This window comes from Kryptolebias marmoratus, linkage group LG6 (assembly GCF_001649575.2).
Source record: "Kryptolebias marmoratus isolate JLee-2015 linkage group LG6, ASM164957v2, whole genome shotgun sequence".
In the NCBI taxonomy this organism is placed as follows: Eukaryota; Metazoa; Chordata; class Actinopteri; order Cyprinodontiformes; family Rivulidae; genus Kryptolebias; species Kryptolebias marmoratus.
Genome location: NC_051435.1, coordinates 2,089,488 through 2,112,081, shown reverse-complemented (window position 1 = coordinate 2,112,081; position 22,594 = coordinate 2,089,488). Strand labels below are relative to the sequence as shown.

At 47.9% G+C, this 22,594-nt stretch overlaps 1 protein-coding gene across 1 annotated transcript in view; it reads right to left on the bottom strand.

Annotated features, from left to right (window-relative positions):
* The window catches only part of LOC108243472 (inactive dipeptidyl peptidase 10), a 96,771-nt gene that overhangs the window by 1,680 nt on the left and 72,497 nt on the right, over nt 1–22,594 (bottom strand). Inside the window, exons 4-25 of the mRNA XM_017428928.3 lie at nt 15,429–15,523; nt 15,273–15,347; nt 13,410–13,462; nt 12,358–12,439; nt 9,182–9,302; nt 8,447–8,601; nt 8,030–8,127; nt 7,195–7,318; nt 4,859–4,897; nt 4,510–4,617; nt 4,294–4,385; nt 4,168–4,215; nt 3,808–3,929; nt 3,359–3,403; nt 2,362–2,460; nt 2,204–2,273; nt 1,923–2,117; nt 1,730–1,784; nt 1,557–1,656; nt 1,355–1,413; nt 913–985; nt 683–756 (exon numbers count right to left, since the gene is read on the bottom strand). Of these exons, the coding sequence (XP_017284417.1) occupies nt 683–756; nt 913–985; nt 1,355–1,413; nt 1,557–1,656; nt 1,730–1,784; nt 1,923–2,117; nt 2,204–2,273; nt 2,362–2,460; nt 3,359–3,403; nt 3,808–3,929; nt 4,168–4,215; nt 4,294–4,385; nt 4,510–4,617; nt 4,859–4,897; nt 7,195–7,318; nt 8,030–8,127; nt 8,447–8,601; nt 9,182–9,302; nt 12,358–12,439; nt 13,410–13,462; nt 15,273–15,347; nt 15,429–15,523 (1,982 nt within the window). The remainder of the gene's footprint in view (nt 1–682; nt 757–912; nt 986–1,354; nt 1,414–1,556; nt 1,657–1,729; nt 1,785–1,922; nt 2,118–2,203; nt 2,274–2,361; nt 2,461–3,358; nt 3,404–3,807; nt 3,930–4,167; nt 4,216–4,293; nt 4,386–4,509; nt 4,618–4,858; nt 4,898–7,194; nt 7,319–8,029; nt 8,128–8,446; nt 8,602–9,181; nt 9,303–12,357; nt 12,440–13,409; nt 13,463–15,272; nt 15,348–15,428; nt 15,524–22,594) is intronic.

Below are 22,594 nucleotides of genomic sequence, written 5' to 3'. Positions count from 1 at the left end.
GAAAACCCCACTTTTTTAAAGGGATATTCTGTCTGATGTAGTCCATATTAAACCTTCAGTCAGCCTGGATCAGAACATCAATCTTTGTGTTTCAGCTACAACTCAGGCATGAAAACACCGGACAGAAGTTTGGACGGCTGAGGTCCAGCAGCATTAGAACGTCTCTAAAACAGCAGAAATATAATTTTAAAGCTTCACCTCTGGATCAAAAACGAAACATGAACCCGACTGTTTTTACATCTGAGGCGTCTTGTTTCAATCCTTCACAATAAGAGTCTCAGGTTGTTTGGAGGCTCTTATTGTGAAGGATTGAAACAGGAATAATAAAAGAAACCACCTTAAACTGCACATTATCCTGTAGTTATCGTATTTTCCGGACTATAAGGCGCATTAAGTGAAACAAAACAGCCCGTCCTTTCAGAGAATACTTCACCGACGTAAGCGTCAAAATAAAAGCCTCCGCCATGGGCAACTATAATTGAGCCCTAATGCAGTAAGCACCAAAGTCGTACTAAAACATCACGACTGCTAACATATATAAGGCGCCCTGTCGCTTTTTAAGAGCGCCTTATAGTCCAGAGAATACTGTAACTCAGAAACAAAACATTTTATATTGCTGTTATTTCTGCTGGTCCCGGTGGGCTCCGCACTAAATAACTGAAGCCAGGAAGCAGCCGCTCACCTGCATGGAGTAGTTGGCCCCGACCTTCACCAGGTTCCTGACGAGCTCGGCCGTGTGCTGGAAGTGAACGTTGGCTGGAAGAAAAACAATCGGACACAAAGCCGACATGCATGATTCCTCAGCATCAATTCAGATTAGCAGCTTTTCTTTTGTCTTTTGATTAAAAACGATCTGCCTCATTACCTCCCCGGATTGGAAACTTATTGTTTGTGTGATTTATTCGCTCTCACCGTCTGCCGTGCCGTGCACCAGCATCAGTCTCTGCTCCCGGAGAGCCTGGACGTTCTGCAGCAAACTGGAGAACTGAGGAGGACAGGAAGGAGCTGGCTTTAGATTCAACCTGATCCGTACCACGTTCTACAATCGTCTTCTTCTACATCTGTTTGTTTTTACTCCCTCATATCAAGGATGAGATGAGCCCATCACCTCGCTGATGTTTTCTAGGCCTGAATTCTTTCTACAAATCATGAGAGAAACGTTGTTCTGTGTTTAAAGCTGAACATGACATCTGAGGCCTGAGAGGCAGGGAAGCCTTTACCTGAGCGACAAAACAACAACAACACAAACAAAGGCAGAGCTTCACTGAGCCTGACAGCTGCAGGAGCTCAACTGTGTCAGAGATGATGTGCTTTCAAAGCTCAGCAGCAGGAGGAGGAGGCTAAGAACACGAACCTGATATCTGCTGTCATCTCGTAACGGCATGCCGAGGTACCGCTCCGAGAACGCTGACGCTGTGAATGAGAAGTGATGGATCGTTAACGGAGCTGCTGCTGTCACCCCAGGCCCAGATAACAGGAAGGAACAAATAAAAGGCTTTAAACTCCGCGGCTTCACGACGCCTGGTGCAGGTGTGGCGTGAGCTCGTCTTCCTCACCGTAGAGCTTCCAGTCGGTCACCGGCGACACGGCGCACGCACATCTGAACAGGCTGTCTGTGGACCTGAGCATCATGAGCGTCAGGTACGCCCCGTAACCCTGCAGGACCAACAAAGCCAAGCTGTGAGCTCGCACCGGGCCGAGAAGACAAGTTTACGACTCACTGCCCCACCTTTCCAAACACCGCTATCCGTGTCCGATCGATGAACGGAAACTTGATCATGTATCTGGGAAAACAAAAACACGTTAAAAGACCTCGACTTACTGATCTGCTTCCTTATCGTCCGACCCGCAGGTGGAACTCTTCCTAAACGACTCATTAATGTTTAGTTTCGCAGACGAGATAAAAACGTTCGGAGTCGTACTCGACCGCAGCGATCTGGTCCTGAACGTCCACCGTCCCCAGCCTCTGGTGGACTTCGTGCAGGATCCTCTGGCCCTGCAGGCCGCTGCCCCGCCCGTCCAGGCGGGCCACCACCACGCTGTCAGAACTGACCAGAACCGAGTCCCAGCTGAGGGAGAACCGGTCACTCACAGTCTGACCACCGGGGGCGCCCTCGCTGCAAACAGAACAGAAAGATGGAGGCTTTTAACCAGCGAGGGAACGAGGACCCGGTTCTCCAAACTGAGGAGGTTCTGTACGTACATCATCAGCAGGAGGCCGTAATGACGAGACTCGGAGAAGTCCGGAGGGTAGGAGATCTTCAGAGGTAAATCTGTGGAGAAGTTACACAAAACGGAGTAAAAAAAAGACCTGAAGCTTCTCCGATCCACTCAGTGGAAACTGAAAACCTTTATCCTCACCGAAATGTTCTACAGGAACGGTCCTGAAGCCCGTCTGCTGGATCCGTTTGTACTTCAGAGCCGCCTTCAGGACCGAGTTGTTCTCCAGAACGTAGTGACCTGTGGAGACGAAGGAGCTCCGCTGAGAGGGTGGAAACTGACCCGAGTCTGGTGGGTCCATTTAAACCAGCGATCCTGGTCCTGGAGGACCTCCATCCGGTCTCTGCTCCTCAGCAGGTCTTCAGTCAGAGCAGAGAAACACCTGAAACCTGCAGGACGGAGGTCCTCCAGGACCAGGACCCTGGTTTAGACTGTTTGGAGCTGAAAACATCGGTGTGAATCTAAACCTTATTAAAAACCTAAAAGCTTTGATGCAGTTTGTTATTTGACAGATTAATTTAATCTGAGAACTGAAAACACCGCCGCCGCCTCAGAACAAACTAATCTGAATGGAAATAAAACCAGAATTGATGGACGTCTCATTACAGAGCCCCAGCTGTGGAGGGCGGTTCTGTCCAAATAACCCGTGGCAGATTGCTTCAGCACAGCTGTAACCTCTGGAGGACGGGGGGACGGCGAGAGACGGCCGGAGACGAGGCAGGTGTCCTCAGGATTAAAAATAAATCCAGCTCTGGTTCCTCAAGTCAGGGAAATAAAATCTACCTGAAATGAATCTTATCAACCTGCTGGTTTGTTCTGACCTTTGACCTCTGAAGTATTAAATAAATTATTTTAATGAATTTCAGGATTTAGTCACGGATTCGTCCCTTTTTAGCTGATAAAATCTAATTATTTCAAATTAAACCAGCTGGTTAAAGCTCAGTTATCTTAACTAACCTGGAGAAGAGTTGAGCTGCTGAAGTTTGGAGGAAGAAGGACCGAATCTACAGATGTTTTATATTTACTGAAACATCTGTCTGAGGTTTGGTTTCCATAAAAGCAACAATGATTAAAACCAGGAGAGAGTTTAAATGATACTGATGAGTCATGAAGTATCAAACGTTTCTCCGTCACTTACTGGAGCTGTTGAGGTCGTATAAAATCACAGTTGGAGCTCCGGGACCTGACAGGGACAAAAACACAAACTATGAAAAATAAAACTGGATGTCTGAACTCGTTACTCCGTCCTGCTTCTGTGTGGGTCACACAGAAAGAAACGTTCCTGAGGTTCCTCAGGTTCTCCTCACCGACCCGTTCAGAACCAGAACCCACCGGGCTGAGAGTAGAACCTCTCCAGTTTCAGGTCCTCTGATGAACTCATCAAGCTTCACATGAGTTCATCAGGTTTATTCAGGCTGTAAATAACAGATTAAATATATACATTTACTGAATCCATCATATATCCATCTGTAGTTTGGTGTCCTTGGTCCTGTCTTATCACCATGGTAACCAGGTCAGAAACAGCCTCTAAACCACGCCCAATTAAACCTCCCTCCCGTAACCGCGGTAACGCTGGCGGCGGCCTACCTTTACAGCGCAGGAGGACGTGCTGCTTGTTGGCGCTGATGTCGGCGTCGAAGTAGGAGCAGTGAGTTTTATTCAGCCTGCAGGTCAGACAGGTCCGAGTGAAGAGACCCACCGTCTTCACACTGAGGAGGGACAGGGAGGAGGAGGAGCAGGGAGGAGGAACACGGAGGAGGAGCAGGGAGGAGGAAGAGGAGAAACAGGATGAAGGAGCTGACTCCTCTTACAGTTCATTAATGCAGTAAGAAGAGCAGCTTCCTCTCTCTGCGCTCAGAATGTGTTTAGAACGGATCTTTGAAGCCAGGAGAACGTCGAGAACGTTGAGTTTAGGACCAACTGAAGGACGGTAATAAAAAGCCGAACCTGTAAAGCTGCTGACTTCGTGACGATCCCTCGGTGCTGAGGAAGTACCTGAGGAGGAAGAAACACCCGGGATGAGCACGCTCCCTACCCTCACTACAGTGGTCTGAGGCGTCGGCGTGAACTCACAGGTTATCGGTGTTCTCGTCGTAGGAGACGACCTTCGTCACCTCCCAGTTCCCCGAGGTGAGATGTCGGACTTCGTTCTGATCCGCTCTGAACTGGGAGATCACAACGAAAAGGGCAAACATGAGACAGGAACGTTCTCGAATTAACAAAATAAAATGAAGCTGCTTTTTGTTTCCGACCAGAGGAAGCCTTTCAAAATAAAAGCCTGAAACTCACCTGAGTTGTGAACATGGCGATGTGGTGAAACTCTCCACGTCCTCCTTGTTTCACCGGAACCGTCAGGAAGAACCGGCTCCCGTCTTTGGAGAACATGGGTTCTTGGTTCTGCAGGGAGAACGTTTGACGGTGAAAACATGAACTGGAGAACAGAGAACAGTAAGATAATAATGTTCCCCCACCACAGATCTGAGCTCAGAGACGGAACAACAGGACCGGATCAGGGGTTAGTTTTAGGTCAAATATCTTCATCATAAATTAATGATTCCTTCTCCACTGAGACGGGTCTGAAGAGAACCTCCTTAGAACCTTCACAGAAATAAAAAAAACGAATAAATTCAAACTTTACCTGCTTTGAAAGCCAGAGCTCCGAGCTTTCCTCGTGTCTCTGAAAGACAAAACAAACAATTCACTGCGATTGTTAAAGACAAACTTTATCAATATTTCTGTCAGAAGGTTCCGGCGGCTCGCCGGCTTCAGCGCGGTTCTGGGCGCCGCTGAGCGTCCACGCCGAGCCCGAGACGTTTAACACCGTCTGATTCTTCTGAAGCCCGTCCTGATTAAAGATCCACACCGGGAGAGTCTCTACAGGTACCGGGTCGGTCCAGAACTTCCTGCACCAAACGGACAACATGTGATGACCTTCAGCCTCAGAGCGGAGTCTGATCTTCGTCACACGGGGCGAATCGGAGCGATGATGAAGTCATCCGATAATTCTGCAGAAGACGGAGTCGATTTGTGGAGCAAACATCAAAAATGGTTTTTCAGAGAAGTTTTCAGCACCTTCATCTCCTCCGAAGTCTGAGGAGGTTAATGAGGGTCTGGGCTGGACCTCCTGCTCAACAGGAACAAACAACGACCAGAGGAGAACTTCTGACAGACCGACGGTCCAACAGAACCACAAACATCTGGGTTCATCTTGATGAAGGTGCCAACATGAAGAGTGGAGCTAAAGAGCTGAAGCTCCGCAACAGAGCAGGAAGTCCTGGTGGTCCTGATGACCCTGGTGGTCCCGGTGGTCCCAGTGATCCTGGTGGTCCTGATGACCCTGGTGGTCTTGATGATCCTGATGGTCCTGATGACCCTGGTGGTCCTGATGATCCTGGTGGTCTTGAAGATCCTGGTGGTCCCAGTGGTCCTGATGATCCTGGTGGTCCCGGTGATCCTGGTGGTCCTGATGACCCTGGTGGTCCCAGTGGTCCTGGTGGTCCTGATGACCCTGGTGGTCCCAGTGGTCCCAGTGCTCCTGGTGGTCCTGATGACCCTGGTGGTCTTGATGATCCTGATGACCCTGGTGGTCCTGATGATCCTGGTGGTCTTGAAGATCCTGGTGGTCCCAGTGGTCCTGATGATCCTGGTGGTCCCGGTGATCCTGGTGGTCCTGATGATCCTGGTGGTCCCGGTGATCCTGGTGGTCCTGATGACCCTGGTGGTCCCAGTGGTCCTGGTGGTCCTGATGACCCTGGTGGTCCCAGTGGTCCCAGTGCTCCTGGTGGTCCTGATGACCCTGGTGGTCCTGATGATCCTGATGACCCTGGTGGTCCTGATGATCCTGGTGGTCTTGAAGATCCTGGTGGTCCCAGTGGTCCTGATGATCCTGGTGGTCCCGGTGATCCTGGTGGTCCTGATGACCCTGGTGGTCCCAGTGGTCCTGGTGGTCCTGATGACCCTGGTGGTCCCAGTGGTCCCAGTGCTCCTGGTGGTCCTGATGACCCTGGTGGTCTTGATGATCCTGATGACCCTGGTGGTCCTGATGATCCTGGTGGTCTTGAAGATCCTGGTGGTCCCAGTGGTCCTGATGATCCTGGTGGTCCCGGTGATCCTGGTGGTCCTGATGATCCTGGTGGTCCCGGTGATCCTGGTGGTCCTGATGACCCTGGTGGTCCCAGTGGTCCTGGTGGTCCTGATGACCCTGGTGGTCCCAGTGGTCCCAGTGCTCCTGGTGGTCCTGATGACCCTGGTGGTCCTGATGATCCTGATGACCCTGGTGGTCCTGATGATCCTGGTGGTCTTGAAGATCCTGGTGGTCCCAGTGGTCCTGATGATCCTGGTGGTCCCGGTGATCCTGGTGGTCCTGATGACCCTGGTGGTCCCAGTGGTCCTGGTGGTCCTGATGACCCTGGTGGTCCCAGTGGTCCCAGTGCTCCTGGTGGTCCTGATGACCCTGGTGGTCTTGATGATCCTGATGACCCTGGTGGTCCTGATGATCCTGGTGGTCTTGAAGATCCTGGTGGTCCCAGTGGGCCTGATGATCCTGATGGTCCTGATGACCCTGGTGGTCCTGGTGGTCTTGGTGGTCAGAGCGAGAGGTGGACGTACGGCAAGCCAAGCAGGTCATAAATCAGACTTGTTGTGGAAACCAAAGGGGTTCCAGGTTGGTGTGCGTTTAATAAATGTTAGAAATGCGTCTTTAATAAGCTCCGCCCAGGTATGAACGCCACACCATGGTGAGCCACCTGAATCTGTCTGTCAGCAAAATATCTCATCAACTGGATCAATTCTAATGAAACTTGATGAAAATGATCATTGAATAAAAACAACTCAAGATGGCCGCCACATCCAACTGAACTGCCTCGACTGGGTCAGACGCTGAGCTGAACTTCTGTAAACAGGTGACGCATTCAAAAACAGGTGCAGGACTCTGTTAGACCCGTTAACGGCGGCGGCGGCGGAGGGAACACCCACCGTGACGCAGGCGCCCGTGGTGGTGTCGCACACCGTCAGGATGGAGATGTTCTGGGCCCGGTTCAGCCACCGCACAGCCGTCCTGGTCTTACTGATCCACTTCACCATGGTCACATAGTGCTCCCTGTGAAGACAAACTGGGACATGAGAGGACGTCTCAGAGGACATCCAGACCACGCCGGTCTGAGTCCTCCAACATTAAGGTTTCCTCTAGAAAACACCGGCTGAGACACGAGGACAGTGTCCAGTCCTGGTTCTGGTCCTGGTCCTGGAGGTCCTGCAGGTTTCAGGTGTTTCTCTGCTCCTCACTCAGATAAGAGAAACACCTGAATCCTGCAGGATGGAGGTCCTCCAGGACCAGGACCAGGACCAGGACCAGGACCGGACACCCCTGCTGTAGCTCCTTCAGGATATAAAGACCCTGAAGGTTTAGAAGAAGAAAACAGGACGTCTTGTTTCTTCAGTGATTTCCCTCCAGGAACATCTGAAGAATGTTTCTGAGCCTGCAGTGGTTCCTCTCTGTTCCTTCATGGAAACATGATTCATGACTGAATTAGCTGCTAATATCTGGGCCGGTTAAGGAATCGTTCCGGTCCTCGGCTGGCAGTCCGGCGTCTTTTAGAGTCGTAATAAAAATGTTATAAAATTCAACAAGAAACGAGTCCGTTTATAAAAGCCAGCAGGGAGCGGTTTCTGGAAGCTGCCAGCTTGTATTTTTGTAACCAGTCTTCTTACTGCAGACGTGGGGCTTTAGGCCCCGCCCACTCCCCACTCACAGTCATGGTGTTTGTTAACCTGGACTTGGAGGGACTTTTATTGTGAAAGAGCAGCTCACCGCAGCTTCAATGTCTCCGGGGGCATCAGCTCCAGCGTGTGCGTCGGCCCGTAGATGTTCACCACGTAGAGCTTCACCGCCGGGTTGGGCTGGCCCGCCTGCAGGAACAGGAAGTTCTGACTCAGAGCTGCAACTTTAAGTGGTTTGGGCTGAATTATAGATGGAGATCAGCCTCCTGACCTCCAGTTACACAACACGACGGGTTAGTGCTCGGCTCGGAGCTGAGGATTACATAAACGCTGCGCAGAAACATTCGTTACGAACCTCGCTGCTTTTATCGTAGTTTAAATTTAAATAAACAACTTTAGACGTTCGACTCTGAGTCACGATGTTTTGAACCAAAATGCAGAATCCTAGCTGCTTCGGCCCACTCTTCTTTCCATCGTTCCAGGTTTCTGCTCTCGTTCGCGGCCGTACCTTCGGGTAGGGGTACTGCTTTCCTCTCGGGTACGTGGCGCCGGTGAAACGAGGCAACGCCATGTTGGGCACCAGGCTGTCGTTGAGAACCAGGAAGGCCAAGCGCTCCCCGTCCGGAGACCACCAGTGGGCCACGTGGGTCTGCAGGATCTCCTCTGTTCACAGGAAGAACATTCAGAACCAGCTGCAGACACTAATTGGTGATAAAACCTCCAGAATAACCTCTAACAGAATGTAAAGCTCATAATTAATTTACTTTATGGTATAAAATGTGGTCTAATTGCCCTTTCATGTAGAATATGCATTTCTATACTGTCCCTAATGGACCCACAGACACGCTGAAGCAGAAGGAAAAAGGAGTTCAATTAAGCTCCAATTCGGGGTCAACCATCACTTATTGTTCTATAATTATAATTCATAAGATAATTAACACCAGAAGGAATAAAAAAAAACAGTTTGAGTTACAGATTTAAATAACTTTCCCCCCAGAGAGGCGGATAAAACTGACAGTTTGTGTTTGAATAAAACAAACAGACCGACTCGTCGCCCAGAGGGAAAATATCTGCAGCAGAACAAACATGATGAATATTTCATAACTTCTTTCTGCTAAAATATTCCTGTTTATAAACACGAGGATTTCCAGCTAAATCAGCTCGGCTGCAGGAGGTTTAAAGGTTTGACACTTGGGAACACCCGGCAACACTCGGGAAAACTCGGAAACACTCGGAAACTCGCCCTCGTAGAGCCAGTCGGCGATGCCGTTGAAGACGACGCCTTCCTTCCCCGAAGACGTCAGCCTGAGGGAGTTGCTCTTCACGTGGGATCGATAGTAGATGTTGTTCTCAAAGATGTAGATCTGTGGAGACAGAAGAGCCGACGATGGAATCTGGGAATCTTTCCTTAAATAAAACGCATCAAACTCGACTGTTGGACAGTTGTTCCTTAAAAAAAAGCAGATTTTAAGAAGGAAATGTTGGTAAAAAGTTGATTTAATTGAACTTCAGAGACACAAAGGGACACTCTGCTCATCGTGACGCGAACAGTTAATATCTTACCTGCTGCTGGTAACTGATGTCAGACTGATGAGCTAACGGCTAGTCTGAATCTTCCCCCGTCAGCTTTAAATTATCTGGTTGTTTATATTTAATTCCAAAGATTATCTGGATTCTGGGGGGGGGGCAGTCTCTGATTCTGCTCAGTGCAGGACTGAGCCGTTAGCTCGTTAATCTGCTCAGATTTACACCTCAGGTGTCGTCTACAGCAGGTAAGATACTGACTGCTCACAGGCGACAAAGAGGAGGAAGGTGACGCAGCGAGGCTCGTCTGAAGCGTACTGTCGCCATGGTTACGTCCTCGCCGGCTCCAGGCTGACCTCCGCCTGAAACGCTCCTGAGGGGGACGGCTCGCGGCCCACTCCACTTTAGATTAAACTAACGGGCCCCCAGCTGGACGAAAACGACCCGACGCCCAGAAGTGTTAATAAATAAAAACTTCATTATTCTGCTTTTATCCTCAAACAACTGGATTTATCAGAAACTGCTCCTTTTAAAAATACCTTCAATGTAATTTTCCACCATCTGCAGCTGGAATGTTACAGTAATTTAATTTAAAATATACAGACTGAAATCTTCAGTGACAAAATATGGACTTAATATCCCTTTTGATGGGTAAAAACTGCATTAATGAGTGTTTATCATTTATTATTTTAGCTATAACCTGTAAAACTTAAAGATTAAATAAACATATTGAAGCAGAAATTACCTGATGTACCTAATTTACCTTTTAGGAGCAAATTTAAGGTCAAACACTTAATTAATTTGACTTAAAAACGAAACTGAAGACGTTAGAAGTAATATAAAATCTTATTTGTGCTAAAAGTTTACAGTTCAGTCATGAAACAACTTAAAAAACGCGATAAATACAAAAACCTGTAACTGAAACGCTGATTGCTGGTGACGTCACCCTTCCGCGCTCAACACGAGCCGCCATCTTGTTTGACAAACTCGCTCGTTTTTTGTTTTTTTTTAATAAAGTTTAAAAAAACAAAACTAAACAGCAGAAAGAAGAACCCGCTGATCGCAGCTACTTTCACTCACCTGCAACACAACTACAGCCGAACTTCCGACGAGAATGCGTTTCCGGTTTTCTGCAGTTTTTCTTTACCCTGGCTGTGCTACGAAGCTAACATGCTAACCGCGCAGGTGAACAGCGCCGCTCCGCAGCTGCTGCCCTCTAGCGGCCGGAGCGAGAATCACCCGAACCTGCGCTTAAAGGGACAGTTCAGAACTTTAGAGGCGGGGCTCCGATGAAAAGGTGTAAATATTTACCTGTTTGAACAATCTTAGCTGGAATAATGAGATTATTCTGACTGGATTAATGAGAACAAGACCAAAGTCTCAAAAATGCTTCATTCAAATGTTTATTTTCTTTTTAAATAAACTTTTTTACTATTGTCACTTTAGGGTTAAATGGTTATTCTGACTGCCATTTTGTTCATCAAGGGCACAATCACGTGTCAATCGGGATAAAAAGCTGAGGAAGTGCATAAACAATTAAAATTTTGTGTTCTATTTTATTTAAGCTTTTTTTGTTTTTATTGATTTTATTTCGGTAAATAAGTTAGGAAGTTAAAGTATTTTAGTTTGGAAGTAAAACTGCTGCCTGATATGTAATATATTTTACATACCACTGGTAAAATTATCATAAATTTAACTTATGTCGTAGAGTTATTGTAATTCTCTTTTATCAGCAAAAAACATTTTTACTTTTTTTTACTGTTTTATTCAGAATTTAACCAAAGTTAAAATAATGAAGACGTTTTACCAGAAGCCCAGTCTGGATTATTTTGGATCTGTAGGAATTTTGTCCAACTTTAGTTTTGATTTTTAGTCATTTCTCTCTTTAAAATAATTCAAACTAAAGAACCAAGTTTAGAAATTAGTCTTATTTTTAGATAAGCTGAGAATAAATCAGGCAGGAAGCAGAAAAGTCTCCTGGAACTGGAGCCGGATCATCAAATATAACAAAAAATAATAAATAGATCCTAGTTTGATGTTCTGAACCAGGATCCATCAGCAGCTGCAGGTTCTGATAGAACCAAACCAGGAACTACAGGAACCAAAGGAACCGCTGGATCCTCAGCAGCTGCTCGCAGACACGAACAGAACTGTCGACAACAAAGCTCCGCTGAGCCAAAACAAAATAAAAAAAGATGGAAGCTAATCTGCATTTAATTATAGTTGTCACCTCTAAAGCTGAGCAGGAAATGCTCCAAACAGAAACACAGTTTTACACATTTATAATCGGTTCTAAACACTCTTAAAGTTTGGTTTTCTGATGTAAATTTGCCCAACCTGTTTTTATAAAGTCAGGTTCTAAAACCTGCCGCCTCGCTGATGTTCTGCACCTTCGTTTGGGTTCTCTTTAAAATGCTTTCATCCGTCAAACATCTGATTTATTTCTGAGTTTACACAGAAATGGATCAGATCCAGATGTGGCCCGTTAAAGATGTTTAATTTCCTGAAAAGACCTTCATCTAAAGCAGGTTCTGTTGGATCAACTAAACCTTTGATTAGCAGCAGAACGTCAAGCGTGGAACCTGCAGAACTAATTATCTGATTTATCACAGATTCACACTTTAGAGAAATTATTAAAACTAGAAACTCTGAAGTTCCTGAGCTCATAAAAATGTAGAAAAGACCCAAAAGAAGCTCCATCAGGGTCCCCTTTAACCCGAGGCCACGCCCTCTTTAACTTAAAGCCACGCCCCCTTTAACCCCTCCGGCTCAGCCCTGTTCTGCCTCAGGTTCCGTTGCTGCAGGTGTCTGTTGGTCCAACCTGAGGTTCTCCTCGGGTTCTTCAGCAGCTGTGGAACAAACAGCAGCTGGACCCTGAAAGGTCTCGGTTCTCACCAGCTGTTGGCCTTGAACTCCCCAGGCGGCGTACTGCAGAACCGAGTTGACCACCTCGGGGGGGTCCAGCTCCCAGACCTCCCTGAAACACAAAGATGGACACGCCTCAAACAGAGAAGAAGAAGAAGCAGCAGCTCTGATGAAGCTCGTCTCCGTATCTCAGACAGGAAGTCACCCCGGCGCCATCCAGGTGAGCGTAACTGTCCCTCCCTCCAACCAACACGTCGGCAGGACGCTTCAGAGACGAAACGACGACTTCAGAGAGACACCAACCACAGCATGAGGCTGAGGATGTCTCCAACTGTCTCCAATCGTCTCCAACTGTCTCCAACCATCTAAAACTGTCTCTAACTGTCTCCAACTGTCTCCAACTGTCTCTAACTGTCTCCAACTGTCTCCAACTGTCTCCAATCGTCTCCAACTGTCTCCAACCATCTAAAACTGTCTCTAACTGTCTCCAATTGTCTCCAACTGTCTCCAGCTGTCTAAATTTAGTTTCCAGGAGGGCAAAAAGACAATCTTGGAAAGGACTCATGAGGGAGTCTCTAAAATGTCTCAGAGACACTTCAGAGACTTGCAGTCCTGTTCGCTTGAGTTTTAAACGTGATTCAAACGATCAGGGCGACAAATTTTCCCTCAAAACTGTCAGAGTTTTAGGAACCACGGAGACAAAGAGACAAAGAGACAAAGAGACAAAGAGACGGTTTTCAAAGCCGGCAGCTGAGAACAGAAGCTCAGAATCAGGAGGATCGGAGTTTTATCCAACTGGAGACAAGAAAGAGAAGAAACTGAGACACTCTGAGACACTTTGAGACACTCTGAGACACTTTGAGACACTCTGAGACTAAACTGGGACTAAACTCACTCATAAGAACGCAGGAATTTATTCTCAGGAACGTTTTTACAGAAGCTGGTCGTTCAGTGAGATTCCAGCAGGAAATCTGAGACTTTTTGTTTTTAACTAGTTTCAGAGACAGAGTTGTCCTGCAGGTTGTCCTGCAGGTCCGCTGCTCTGAGTCAGAACATCTGGAACATCTGGAACAGAAACTCACCGAGTGTGAACGTTGTAGATGCTGTAGGACGCCATGAAGGAGTGACGGTAGACCTGCGGGGACAGAAGGACGTTAGATACGCTGCAGGACAAAAAACACGAGATGAGGACAAAAAACAATCAAAGGAAACAGGCGGCCAGATGTTCCCCGGTCAGCAACATCTGCAGCTGAAGACGGTTACATTCTGTCTGAGAGACAGGACGTCTGAGGACAGACGGAGACGGAGGAGGAGGACGGAGTCACAGGTGGAGGACAGAGACAGAGGGGGTGGACAAAGACAGAGGAGTTGGAGGACAGAGAGGGTGGAGGACGGAGACAATCACACTGGAAATAAAGACCTGCCTGTCCTCAGAGGTCAAAGGTCACCATTCAGCTTTTGTTTAAAACGTTTTTCTTTATTTTCTTCCTCAAACCGTTAAAAACTTTCAGCTGATTTTCCTCATTTAGTTTTAGCTGCTGTTCTGAGAGCTTCAGCTGACGAGCTCTTCATCAGGAAGTCTTCCTCAGGTGGAACCCAGGCAGAACCTCCGGAGCTGTCAGTCACACCCACCCGCTGCTGCACCGTCCCACGTTTTACATCCTTTCTTCTTCATGAGGAACAAAGATGGCCGCCGTCAAACACAAACCACGTCGCCCGCCGCCTTCAGAATAACATCCCACACGACTCTCAGCTACTACCCCACCACTCCAGCTCGATATCAGTAAAAATGGCTGAACAGACGCTGTGTGTGGCGGCCATCTTGAATTGGGTTGGATCCAAAAGGTTTCATGAAATCCGTCCAGATGTTTTCATGTTTCTACCATCGTTGACTTCCATTAACCAAACAGAACCTGAACTGGGCTTTGGTCCCCATCAGGAGAACCGTGGCGAGGTAGGTCAGTGGTCCCAGTCCTGGTCCTGGTCCTGGTCCTGGTGGACCTCCATGCAGCAAATGTTTCTCTGCTCCTCAGCAGCTCTTCGGGTCATCAGATCAGGTGAGTCGGAGCAGAGGAACACCTGAAACCTGCAGGATGGAGGCCCTCCAGGACCGGGACCAGGACCGGGACCGGGACTGGAAACAGGACCAGGACCAGGACCAGCACCAGGACCCCTAAGGTAGGTGCGTCTACCAGAAAAGATCTTAAAAAGTTACCAAAGACCAGGTACACTCGCTGAGGCGAAAACATTATCGTCCTTTCAGCCGGCATCTCTGTGTGGGAGACGGGGGACGGGGACACACGGAGACAACCATTCACCCTCCCACTCCCACAGAGGGACAGTTTTACAGAAAGAGCTGCTAATTACAGACGGAGCCACATGAGGGGGGATTCAAGATGGCCGCCACAGCTAATCCACACCTCCTCCTCAGACCAGCAGGTCCTCCTCAGACCAGCAGGTCCTCCTCAGACCAGCAGCTCCTCCTCAGACCGGAGCTTCCGGCTTTATTTGCTGTTTTATTTTAACATTTTAACCTTTTATCCAAAATATGTAAATCTTCTCTGATTAATCTCCGTGTCACTAATCCTCACAGCTGATCCCTCTGGACTGGAGGGCCTGATTTGCATATCTCATTTAGCATCTCCTCCGGTTCTGATGGGGGAGCTGCTAATCGTGCTCGCAGCTGATTCTGCGGCTCCGTTAGCAGCCGAACGTCAGCCGACGGAAACGTTGGTTCAGTTCGGAGCTCGAGGAGACAGAAATGATCCTAAGGAGCTGAAAGGTGACGTAGTTCCCATCAGGACCTCCTGCTCCCCCAGCTGCTGCTCAGAAACGGCGGGAATCACCACGGCAACCAGCAGGTGCGGCTTCACTGACACCGTGAAACTCGGCTGTCCTGAGGGATGATTTGGTTGTTTAAGCCCAGGTGTGTCTGGGGAACGCACCTGTTTGACGTCGTACGCGAAGAGGACGTACTTCAGGTCAGGAGACAGAGAATATTTGGCCACGTTGAAGTTCACCTGGTGGAAACGACAGAAACAAGAACTGCAGATAAATCAGCTTTCTGTCACGGTTCAGGTTCTGGTTTAAAGCGGACTTACGAAGGTGGCGTTGTTCAGGAGGATCTCCGTTTGATTCGTCAGGATGTTGAACTTGATGACGTGTCCGTTGCTGTTCTTATAGATCACCTCAGAATCTGTCAACAAAAACAAACAAACAATCATCCTGAGTGACGAGCGAAGCGGCGACACAAAGAGGGAGGCGGAGACTCCTCGTCCCGCCGCCGACGCTCAGGCAGGAAAGCATCTTTCTGTTCGCTGCCTGTCGGAGCCGAGCTCTGACAGACGAACGTCACCCGTAAAAAACCACAGCTCGGCGCCGACAACAAAGAGACCAGAAATCAACGCTTTACACCTCGGGCTTGCAGGAAACTCGCCGCCTGCTGCAGGAAGCCGAACGTTTAACTCCGGGATCGGATGCTGTGCAGCTGGAAGGATTTTTACTGAAACCTTTTTTACTTTTGGACATTTTGTTATGAAGCGTAACCATGACAACGAGTGTTAAATGAGAACCCTGAAGTCCGGTCAGGACCGTGGTTCTCAGGGAGGTCCACCACGACCAGAGGTCCACCGAGCTGCTCATCCAGCACCTGGTCCAGGAGATCCTCCAGGACTTCCAGACCGACCTGAGCTTCCAGAGCTCAGCCATCATGGCTCCGCAGGAGGCCAGCAAGGCTCACCTGGTGGAGCTCTGAGGACACCAGGACTGAGGACACATCGGGACAGACGGCTATAAGAGACTCTTCCTGTCCACAGCCATCAACTCTTTAACAAAACCAGGACAATGAGCTACAACAACATTTAATTTCCCTTTAATAAAGTATCTCTGAATTGAAATGAATGATGCAGTTACAACATGTCTCATCATTTACTCCTCTTCTCCATAAATCAGATTTAAAATTTTAAAAACATTTAAACGCTGACAGCTTATATTAGTAGATGCAAAGGTGGTTTAAGTGTTCACAAACTCCTGAATAACAGATTTATAAAAAGAAACGTTGGATGGTTGTTTAATCAATCAGCTGACAGATTTAGGAGGTGGGGTCACCTCAGGTCAGCGGGAGGTCCGACAGCTCGGCTCTGGACGGGTTGTGTTCAGACTAAAATAAAAGCCTTTTCAGGGAGGACTGAGGTCGTTGGGTTCCTGAGAGGAAGAAGGTTCCACCTGTCAGGACACGAGAACACTGACCGGGTTCTACTGGGTTCTAAGATTATTCAAATCTGACCTCGAATGAACGAAAACAAGCTGCTGAACGGATGAGAACCTTCAGCCCGATCCGTTCATGTCGACGATCCAAACAACGCCGTTAAAACACAAACATGCTCCATTTCTGCTCCTGTTAGCAAAATATCTCATCAACAATCAGAATTAAACTACCAGGAAGTCGTCACTGGAGGAACTGATTACTGTTAGAAGGCAACCCAAGACAAGATGGCCGCCACGGCTAACCTTTAGAAACCAACTCAGACATGAAGCTGAGAGTTTCCTGACGTGCAGCTATGAAGAGAACAACAGATACCACCGGCTACGTTTTACAGTTAAACAAACAGTTCAAAGTCATTTTTTCTAAATGATCAGGACAGTTTTCCTTTAATGTCCTACGGAGTTGGAGCTGGACGCGTCCCGGTGGGACAGGAGGGAATATTTAAGAGGAGAAAGTCTCTGCAGTGATCTTTAAAACATTACTGCGGGCCTCTGCTCTTGTCTCTTTAAATAATGGACCATTGGAAGCTAAAACAGAACAAGCTCAGACTCTAATGTATAAGTAATGTCCGACGTCTGTAGCTGCATGAATAATAAAATGACTCGACAGTTTGTGGCCTCTGTTCTCGCCGAGCGCCGCCCGCAGCTCCAGTTTGACTCATTTTTCCCAAAGTAAAGGTCACACAGGCTCAGTTTAGGAAAATTGGATCCAAATTCATCTTCCTAATATTTCACATGAGTCAGAAGAAAAGGAACTCATTCGCTTTTAATTCCTGACAGGTGGAGACCGGACGGCTGAAGTCTCATGTTGGAGGATTTCTAAAGAAAAATCAGTGACTGCGCCAATTATCCACAGCGAGGAAATAATTACGACTTTTATTCTGAAGGAAGGAGTTTCAAACAGAAACACGCCGAGGCGGGCCCATTAACGGCGCCGGGAGTTCTTCTCTGATGAACTGCGTCAGGAGAGGAAAACTGAACCGGACCTGGTTCTGCTTCTGAAGGAACGTCTCAGTTTTGGGGTTTTTCAGTGTCTGGAAGAAGCTCGGAGAGGTTCTGAGTCGGTTCTGTTTCCTGCTGGGCCTCTCCGGTCCAGTTTCTCTGTAACCCGTTTTTGATTTTCCAGGTAAGAACAGAACCCGACGTCTGCAGAATTTAAATTCTCTGCAGACTCGTCGTCCAAGTGTCGCTGAAATATAAAGTTTTTGCAGGATTTAAAAAATTATTTTGGACATTTATTTTATTTCCTACGAGGAAAAGTAGTTTATGTGACTCTGAGATCTACAGCTGCTTTAAAAACAGACAGAAAATATTATAAAATCAACTTTAATACAACACTAAAATATAGACAAATAAAACCAAAATTAAAGACAAATAAATCTGTTAAACTTGGAAAATAAAAGCCAACGGGATAAATAAATCTGCAGATCATCAGAAAAGCAGTGAACCGGCATCTTGTTTTCTGAAAATGGACCCCAGAGGACGGATGTGTCCTGAGACGAGACCAGGACCGAAGACGGAGCCCTGAGGAACGCCACAGTTAACGGGGGACACCGCAGAGGAGGACAACCGTTTCTGTGCCGGGAGAACCTGTAAAACGAAACCTCAGAACTGGACCTGAACCGGGTCCAGTTCTACCAGAACGCCACATTTGTGTTCGTGGCGGCCATCTTGAATCAGTTTAAAGAGTCGTGGGATGATGTCAGAGTTGGAGATTTCTCTGCGGCGGCTAAATATTAAAATCTGTTCACGAGATATTTTGCTAACAGAGTCGACTTTAATGGTTACTGGTGAAGGTAGGGATGACTCTCAGCTACTACCAGCACTAATTTTAGCTCACCGACCACAACCACTAAGGTTCGCTAAGGTTGATTAGCTGTGGCGGCCATCTTGAATCACGTTTAGCCCTCCAATAATCTCACAGTGATGAAGCGGGTGATAAATATAAACATGAAAGATTTACACAATTGTTAAATTTTTTTTAATTTGCGCTCTTTTAAACAGTTTTAAAACTGGAGCCTGTTTGTTCAGGTTCTGGTTCTAACGGTCCTGCTGGACTCGGGTCCAGTTGGGGTTTTTTTAAAGCTCCACTCACCTCCTCCTCCTCCTCACCTGCTCTCATTACCGCCTGCAGCACTCACTCTTCTCTGTAGTTATAGTTCTGTTGCTAGGCAACCCTTAACGAGCTCGTTAATTTCAAATTGGCCACAAGTCTCCCTCAGAGTTCCGCCGGCGTGAAGACAAATATTCAACAACCTGAACCAGAAACCCCCAAATACGTTCCACGGATCTCCGTCAACGAACACAGCTCTGACAGGTTTCCAAACCGGAGAAAATAATCTGTTAAAGCTGAGAATCACAGCTGAAGGTCTGAAACAGAACAAATCCTCTCTGCGTGCATTTCTTCAAGATCTTAGCTAATTTCATCGCAGTCGTACGACGTTCTGCTCCACGGATCCTTCCACGTCAGAAACAGGATTTCACTCCATAAAAGTTCAATAATCTCTCATCTGTTGCTGGTTGAAGTCCTAACAGCCTTAAAGACCGACTGCTGCTCGGACGAACCTGTAACAACCAGAAATCCAAACTTACTGACATCTCTAAAGGTGCCTCAGACACCAGACACGTTCCTTACATTAGAACCTTTAGAACCCGCCACTCATGAGGAAGAAATCAGCTTCATCTCTGATTAGATTAAAAGATTAAGACTTAGATTAACTCGACACCTTCTCAGCAAACGTCAACGTTTTAGACTCTGTCAGTAAAGAGATTTAATTATTTACGCAGCTTTATTTAACGAGCCCGTCCGGATCGTTGGGATTCTGGTTGGGTTTGGGTCTTTCCTAACGCTTCAGTGACGCTCCACAATCCGAGCAAACGGGGCAGCCCTGCTCACCAAAACCAACATGGCCGTTCAATCTGCGTTAACGACGACACGGCAGACACTTTATGAGCAGGAAGCAGATTGAATTGTTCACATTTAAACGGATTTACCAGCTTTAAAAACTTACAGCAACATTCAGAAGAATCAAAAAAAAGGAACGGATTAAGGTGACGTTAGAGGAGAGTTCAGGGTGAGACGTGTCTGAGAGGAGTTTAATGATAGGAAGAAAAGCTTTAGATAAAGTCCTGGGATCTGTAGGTTTTATAGACATGGAGATTTTAATCAATAAGAATAAAACTACGAGTCAGAATAAGATGGAGGACTAAGCACTCAGCCCTGAGGAACACCAGCGGAGCTTATTAGAAGGAAAAGGTTTTAAAAACAACAGAAAAGGCTGAAATGTGTTGCCATTGTTGTTTTGTTTATCTCTTGGTCCCATTATGTGTATGAATATTTCAATACCCCCTAAAACCACCAGAGGGAGCATTTTTACTCCCTGATGGAGCAGAGTTCATGTCAAAACTCCAACAGGACCGGGTTTAGAGCTCCAACAGGACCGGGTTTAGAGCTCCAACAGGACCGGGGTTAGTCCACTCGTTGTCTCCTGTGTTCAGATGTTCTTGACTCGGTTCTCCTCTCAGAACCTCCAGGCGTTCTGCAGCTGCAGGACTCTGAGTCTGATGTTCTCCTTCAGCTAACATGTCAGCAATAAAAGTTCATGAAAGAACCGGCTCTCCTGAGGTTCCTGTTCCGGAACTCGTGGAGGTCTTTCCCTTCCCTGCTGTTCAAAGCGTTCTCTTCCCGACTCGGAGGCGTTTGCTGCAGTCAGCAGTTGTTCCTGTAACCTGCTCGTCCCCCGCGGCTCCAACGGGAACACTTCTATTATCTGAAGGTCTTTCATCAGGAGGTCAAAGCAGCCGAGATCAGAGGAGAAATAAAACCTGTAAGAGCAGCGACTCAGAGAAACACAGAGGAACTGACAGGAAGCTGAGGGTCAGCACAATAAACTGAACGTGTTAAAAACTGAAGAGAAGAAGAGTCGACCTGAGTGCTTTTATTTTTATAAGAACAACTTCCTGTTTGTTTACACTGAGGGGGCGGGGCTTAAAGCTCACACTGCAACACAAACAAACTGGTTCTGTCCCGTCTGAGGTCCATTCAGGAGATATTTTGCTAACAGACAGATGAATCCTCTGATTCGGACCAGAGGAGGTTCGTTCTTGCAGAGCGACCGATGAAGAACATGTTTTCTGCTCTCCTCCTCATCGTCGCTCGCTCTGCTGCCTCCTCCCCCGGTTATTTTCTGCCTCTGCGGTCGAGGAGAAGCGGCGGCTCGGGGCTGACGGTGGTGTCAGGGTTCACGCAGCCACGGAGAACCTCCACGCCGTTCCACGGACGCCGCTGTTTGTGAGTCAGAGACAAACAAACGGGAGCAGTGCGGCTCGGGGAGCCGGCGTTAATTAAAGGGAGGCGTCGGAGCGTGCAGCTCCTAATTAACCCCCTCCGAACGGAGCCGCTGCGCCACCCGGCTGGAAACAGAACCGGCGGTAAAAAGAACGCAGCTTCTCTTTTGTCTGTTTGCTTGTTCCAGCAGCAGCGTCTTCACCTCCTCCTCCTCCTCCTCCTCCTCCTGCTGCTGCCGTCACGCCGAGCGGCGGGGGAACGGAGATTAATTGTCGTAATCGTGTCGCTAATTAAGTAAATGAGAGAAAATCAAGGTGGGCTGACGCTGGAGAGATGAGTCATCTGAACTCTGATCTGTTTCTACGATTATTAAAGAAATCTGCAGCCAGAGAAGAAACCTGAGAAACTCTCAGCTACTACCACCAAACTGCAGCTCCACAGAAGGACGGGCAGTTACATGATCGCCTGCCGAGGACGCTACGACGAGCACAGAAAGGTCAAAGGTCAGTTCCCACAGATTTAAAGTTCCTGAATGAAAGACTCCATCATCTACAGATGTGAAGAATCCTCTGAGGTCAAAGGTCAAGGGTGGTTCTGGTTCTGTTCTGTCTGTAAACACAGTTCACCGCGCTGCTTAAAGCTCTATCAGGCAGAGAAGATGTGTCTCCTCTGGACCAAAGAGGAGAACTGTTCTGAGGTCAGCCTGCCTCTCTGATGGTATGGGGGTGCATTAGTGCCTCTACCTTCAGGTCCAGAATGACCTGAGTTCATCCTAAAACTGAAATCCTGTTTTCTGTTTCACTGTGAATAAAATCTTTACGTTCTGTCTTTATTTAGATTCAATCAGGACTTCCTGTTGGCTGAGGAGCATCCGTCAGCTCGAGTCAGTAATCAGAGGACGAACTCTCGACACGAGTCTCCTCCAGCAGGTCTCCGTTATTATCCTCTCACCTGCGACCACCACACTCCTCACCAACAGCGTCGAACAACAGAGCTCATTTATTGGCTTCCTGAGCCAGGCAGACAGAACCACAGAGCAGGGAGTAAGCCTCAAAGGTTCTGATGGAAATATGAGGTAAAAAGAGCCTTCACTTCCTGTTTCAGATCCAATGAAAGTCAGTGAGAGTCTGGGTGTGTGACCTCTGACCTCTGACCTCTGAGAGGACACCATCATCAATCCAGGTGGAAGGAGACAGAAACCCATCCTCCTGTTCGGATCAGGTAAAGTTCCAGTGTTTACGGCGCCGTGAGCACGCTCCGACTCCCATCCTTCACCGGCTCGTCTGCGAGCGACTGAGCGTGCTCGCCGTGACAGCCCTGATGGAGAGCGGCGCGCTCCCAATCACACCTGGCAGCAGGTGGAATAACCGGCGCCGGCGTGGAAAACAGACGCTGAGCTCCCAGCCGACAGCTGGAGGAGCTCGTTTTACCCACCATCAACGGCGAGAACCAGATGTTCCTCCATCACTGCGGCTCAGGCCGTCATCAGGAGGCGACGTCAGACAGACGGCGAAACGGATTATTAACGTTTTCAATATGATAAATGTTAGAAACATTAACCTGTTAGGAGCTCTAAACCCAGTTCTGATGGAGCTCTAAACCCAGTCTTGTTGGAGCTCTAAACCCGGTCCTGTTGGAGCTCTAAACCCGGTCCTGTTGGAGCTCTAAACCCAGTTCTGTTGGAGCTCTAAACCCGGTCCTGTTGGAGCTCTAAAC